This window comes from Uranotaenia lowii, chromosome 1, assembly GCF_029784155.1.
Source record: "Uranotaenia lowii strain MFRU-FL chromosome 1, ASM2978415v1, whole genome shotgun sequence".
Taxonomy (NCBI): domain Eukaryota; kingdom Metazoa; phylum Arthropoda; class Insecta; order Diptera; family Culicidae; genus Uranotaenia; species Uranotaenia lowii.
Window position 1 is genome coordinate 103,013,075 of NC_073691.1, and position 5,990 is coordinate 103,019,064.

The window sequence follows — 5,990 nt, forward strand, 5'->3', positions numbered from 1 at the left end:
CAAGCGGAGAACTTTGGCTTGTTTGAACTCCCGGATCACTGTCATCGAAGAAAAGTCATCCGGTTTTGGAACCGAATCCGATTCCGACTCGGAACTGGTCCCGGACAGCGCATTCTTGGTAGTTTCGAACCTGTGGCGCATTTGCAACTCTCCATCATCTTCGTCCTCTTCCTCAACCTTTTGTTTCTACCCCGCTTGCAGGATCTTACCGGAAGCGAAATCGATCGGGCCACTAAAACCGTTTGGGGCATTTTCGCCGGTTCCTATTAGCTGGCTCCAGCTTCTTCGGGAAGAACCCGCCTCCTCCATTCCCGCCTCTCGTCAACCCAAACGCCGTAGATTTGCTGGTTCTTGTCACTGCATTCATTTAACCTATCTACAACAACTTTCAAACGCTGGTTATGCTCTTCACGGTTATTCCCTTCAATGTAAATATCGTCTAGATATACCACAGTTCCTTCACACCCAGCCAAAATTTCCTCCATCACACGTTGGAATATTTCTGGGGCCGAAACCTAGAATCGTTTATATATTTTAGTCATTTGTAATCTAGCCGATAAATTTTGATTGTATTACCAATCCAAACGGGAGTCTTTTGAATCTAAACAGTCCCCGGGTAGTGATAAATGTCGTTATATCCCGAGAATCTGGGGCTAGTTCCGTTTGGAGGAAAGCTTCACGTATGTCCAAACGACTTCGAACAGTACCTTTACCGATTCGGGCCAATATCTCATCGACCATCGGCATAGGATATCTTTCCCGCATGACTGCTTCGTTTACCCGTCTCAAATCTAAGCAAACCCGCTTTGCCAACAACGACTAACGGTGAAACCCATGAAGCTGGACCTTTTTTCACCTAAAATTACATGATGTCGTCGGAAAAGACGGATGAATTAGTTAGCATTGATAAAAAATAATATCAGTTTAAATTTCTGTGTTATTTATTTCGTCGATCAAAGTTAGTATATTTATTTGAAACATTTTCTCTTTTAGTTTAAAAAACGATAAAAATCCAATTAAAATTAATCAGTTATTCACCTCAATAATATCCTGTTCTAGCAGCTGGTTCAATTTTCGATGCACGGCCTCTTCATATGGGATCGGAATCCGTCGGACTGGTTGAAAGACAGGCTTCATTGAGGGATCCATGTGTATGTTGACTTGAACATCCTTAATCTTGGCAAATACTTCTTTCGAATCCACTTGGTTGACATTCATGCCAACTTTCAGAACACCAAGCTGCTTGGCGGTTGTGTCACCAAGAAGGCTACGTTGGCCACCTTCAACCACGAAAAACAGAGCCTGCGAGGATCGTGTTCCGATTTCGATAAACCCTTTGAAAGTGCCCAAAATTGGTAATGGCTTATCGCTGCCATACGCCTTAATTACTTCCTTACATCCTTTTGTCATTTCACGCACTTGAACGTTCTGTGTTTTCATGTAATCCCATGTTTGTTGATCGATGATATTAATGTCGGATCCCGAATCCACTAACATCTTCAAGACAACGCCGCCTAGGTTGCACTCAAGAACGTTGCTGTTGTTTCCCAAATGAAAACAATAATACAGTTTATTTGTTTCTTCGTTAGGCTTCATCCCTGTTTGCTCAGTATTGTCTTCCTCCGGTAATGATGACCGTTCCATATAGTTGACAATCTTGTTATCATTTGGTTCCGAACACGATTGTTCCAAAAAACGAACTCGCTTCACCTTGTTTGGTTTCCAATTTGGATTGTTGCGTTTACGATCTGGACAAACAGATTCATAATGCCCAACTACATTACAACGACGACATTTCTTGTTACGAGCTCTACATTCTGTTGAGGAACTAATGTGTCCTTGTATACCGCAATTGAAACACCTAGCTCCACGTTGCCAATTAGTGTTTCCCGAGTTGAAAACGCTTGGTTTAGAGTGTTTGTTCTGTTTAACATCGACTTGAAAAACTTTCTCTGGCTGCTTTTCTGTATTGCATTGCCCAAAATCTTTAACTTGTTGTTCTACACTTTCGATCATGCCTCCGATTTCTTCGATCTCAGCCAGGCCTCGATCTTTTTGCAATATTCTCTTACGCAGTTCGTCAGAGGAACATCCTTCGATTATAGCATCGATCAACAATATTTCGGACAAAACCTCTTGCGTCTCAACCGAATATTGATCTAATCCGCAATCTGGCAGCTGCTGTCTCAGTCGTAACATAAAATAAGCAAAACGTTCATTTTTTTCCTGTGAAATCGATCGCAGTCGACGTCTGCCAAGTACGCATTGCCGGCCTGGTTCGAAATACTCATTGAGTTTGTTAACAGCAGTGTCATAATAATTGGGTTTTACGGCTATCAGTGACACTTTATCAACATCAGGCAAACCATTGTAAACGCGCTGCAGCTGGCTTCCACCAAGATGTAACAGATTGGCTCTCATCTTGTTTTGATCCGTAATATCATAGGCTTCAAAATACACTTCTAGAGATGAGCGCCAGCTCCTCCACTCTCTAGCCAGCTGGTTGCGCTCAATTTCCTCACAACGGAATGGCGGCAACGGCCTCGAGTGATCAATCTGAAAGAAACCCATTGAAAATTTTGTAATGAACGTTTGTTCCTCAGTACCAATTCAATATTAATAAAAGGTTCCTCAGAACATACTAGTTCTTGCTATACCACAAAACAAATATATTATAATTGAAATACTGTTCTTCAGAACAATAACCATCATCTGTTCCTCAGAACAAATTACAAATTGTTCCTCAGAACAAATTATCAACAGTTTCTTTGAACGAATCACAAATTGTTCCTCAGAACAAATCATCAGCAGTTCCTCATAACGGATCACGAATTGTTCCTCAGAACGAATCATACATTGTTCCTCAGAACAAATCACAAATTGTTCCTCAGAACAAATGATCAACAGTTCCTCAGAACGAATCACAAATTGTTCCTCAGAACAAATTCTCAATTATTCCTCAGAACAAACCACTAATTGTTCCTCAGAACAAATCATCAAATTGTTCCTCAGAACAAATCATCACATTGTTCCTCAGAACAAATCATCAAATTGTTCCTCAGAACAAATCATCAAATTGTTCCTCAGAACAAATCATCAAATTGTTCCTCAGAACAAATCCTCAGCTGTTCCTCAGAACGAATCATAAATTGTTCCTCAGAACAAATCATCAAATTGTTCCTCAGAACAAATCATCAACAGTTCCTCAGAACGGGTCATAGAATTTTCCCAGGGAACCAACACAAACTATTCCTCGGAGAAGCAAAATGGAACATTAACATAACGGTACTCTATCTCTCGATCTCCATGAATCGCTGAACACACCTAATAAAAGAGAACGAAATTTCCTTCTTTCCAGCTGCTCACAACTACCACTGCATTGTATAAAGCGTTTGGGTGTTACGCCCCAGCAAAACGGTTGCAATTTTCTCTACAATTTCTTTTTGCTGCAAGAACGGTTTATGGTATTACTTACCGCACGATCCATCCCATCCTCGTCGCCAGGTGTAGGGATCTGAACTCTCGGATGGTAATGCACTTCACTCGGATCACTATAATTTACGTTTTATTTATTTTTTTTTTTTTTTTGTTTGTTTTGCTAGGATTTTAACACTCTCGTGTTATTCATCCCTTTTCCTCCGTGGCTTGTCAAAATTTTGAATGGTGTTCGTCGTGTGTACTCATTTTAGTTGTTGGATGTACTCATTTTTGATGTTGTATTTTATATTTGGTCCATTAAATTACTTTTTTGAAGAAACAGTATAATTTTCTTCTCTTCGATGGGACAGTTGGATAGGATCTGTCTAAGACTGTTCCCAAGACCGGACTCGATCCTAGCTTGCTGGTAGCAAGGGCAGTTTAGAAGAATATGTTTTATGCTGAGTTGGACCTGGCAGGCAACACACATAGGAGGGTCATCCATGGCCATCAGGTATCCGTGGGTCAACCGGGTGTGACCTATACGAAGCCGTGTCAGTATTCGCCTTTCTCGAAAAGATGCTCGGTCGATCCATGCTTCAGTAGTATTTTTTACTTCTCTCAATTTATTCTGGGCTATAATGTTCCAGGTCTGGGACCATGCTAATGTGATGTGTCGTTTTACCCATTTCAAAGCGTCAGGGGAGGGAATCGTTTGGTTTTGGGGATCGAGTTGACTACCAGCTGCCGCAAGGTGGTCCGCTCGTTCATTGCCGGCAATGTTTGAGTGTCCGGGAATCCAGCACAGCGTTATACCTTTCTGGATGGCGACTTCTGACAGAGTAACTATCCATGGATGTTTGATGTTTCCCACAGAAACCGCTTTCAAGACACTGGCTGAATCCGAGAAGATCACGGATTGTGTAGTTGGGCAATAATTTTGGGCAGCTGACAGTAGAGAGAATGCTTCCGAGCTAAAGACCGAGCAGATCGATGGCAGAGGAAGTGAGACATTTATGTTCTCGCTCGTAATACCACAACCCACTCTCCCATCGAGCGTTTTCGATCCATCGGTGTACAATTTTGGGACGTCTTTGTATTTCCGTTCGACAAGATGGTAGAAATGAGGCAGTACATAGGACGGATTTGAGCCAGCCTTTATTTTGGAAAGCAGAGACAGGTCTACTTTGGGAGTGGACGCATTCCATTTTTGCAACCTTGGGTCGTATCGAGGACAGATGGCAGGTATAGAGGCTTGGATTCTGTTTAAAAACATTTGTGCACGATGAACCATAGGAACTTCCTGATTCCGATTCAACGATAACCATCTGATAGCCTTGATAGAAAGAGCTTTTGTAAGGATGTATTTAAACGGTAACTGCCCACTTTCCACCATCAGTGATGGAATAGGGCTACTTTTGAAACAACCACTTATGTAACGGATTGCCTGGTTGTACAACGGTTCCAATTTTTCCAGTACTTTTTCGGGTCCTCGGCTAAAAAATCCGACTCCATGGAGAATTGTTGGTAGCAACCATCCGTGGACAAACAGATGTAATGATGAGCGAGATCCCGCCCAGTTCGAGCAGCAGAGTTTTTTGAGAATATTCAGCTTTCTTTTGGCGGCGTTACGGACGCAGTTGATGTGTTTGGTGAAACGAAGTTGGTCGTCTATCCAGACCCCAAGAATTCGGGCTGACCGAACCAGGGGAATGTTCTTGTTCTGCATTTTCAGCGGAGGGATCTTACGCAATCTTTTTCTATGAGGACCTAGGTGCATCAGTTTGGATTTTTCCGGTGCAAAGGTGAATCCAACTGTAGGGGCCCAGGTGGAAATCTTGTCGACGGCTAGTTGAAGCTTTTTCCGAGCAATGCGGGAGTATGGAGAGGATGATATTAAGATGAGGTCGTCAGCGTAGGCCAATATTTCGGTATCTTCAGGCACGATCCTAAAAACGGATTGTAAGCCGATCAGGAAAAGCGTTGGAGCTATCACCGAACCTTGAGGTACTCCGTCATGTATGACTCGGGGTGACGAGTATTTACCGTCTATGAATACTCTCGCTGTTCTGTTTGTTAGGAAGCTTTGTATGTAATTTCCCATTCTACCCACAATCCCCCATTCTCTGATCGAGGAGAGAATTCTGTAGCGGCTTACTCGATCGAAGGCTTTCGACAGATCGAGGGATAAACATTCTACATGTCGGTTATTTGATAGGGCATTTTCCAATATGCTTTCCAATGTTGTTAAGTGATCGTCGGTAGCGAGACCAGGACGAAAACCAAATTGTCGATAATCAAAGCGGTTATCTTTCTCGAGGATAGAAACTAATCTCCGTTTAACCATACGCTCAAGGATTTTGCCCATACAGTCAAGGAGTGTAATGGGACGATAGCTGTTCAGCTGGTGTAAGTCCTGGTTTGGTTTGGGAATGGGAATTACAAGTCCTTGTTTCCATTGGTTGGGAATATCTCCACTGTGCCAGATCTCATTTAGGATGTTGAGGAGAATAGCTCTCCCTATTGGTGGAAGATTTCTAAGCAAAGGATACCCGATTTCATCCATTCCAGCA

The 5,990-nt window shown here is 42.5% G+C and overlaps 1 protein-coding gene across 1 annotated transcript; it reads right to left on the reverse strand.

Annotated features, from left to right (window-relative positions):
* Positions 1-730: 730 nt before the first annotated feature.
* On the reverse strand, positions 731-2,617 carry LOC129737711 (uncharacterized). Its single transcript, XM_055728871.1, has 2 exons — positions 1,039-2,617; positions 731-856 (listed from the first exon to the last, which is right to left on the reverse strand). Exons 1-2 carry the CDS (start codon positions 2,569-2,571, stop codon positions 731-733), a joined length of 1,659 nt encoding a protein of 552 aa, XP_055584846.1. The 5' UTR covers positions 2,572-2,617.
* Positions 2,618-5,990: the final 3,373 nt, after the last annotated feature.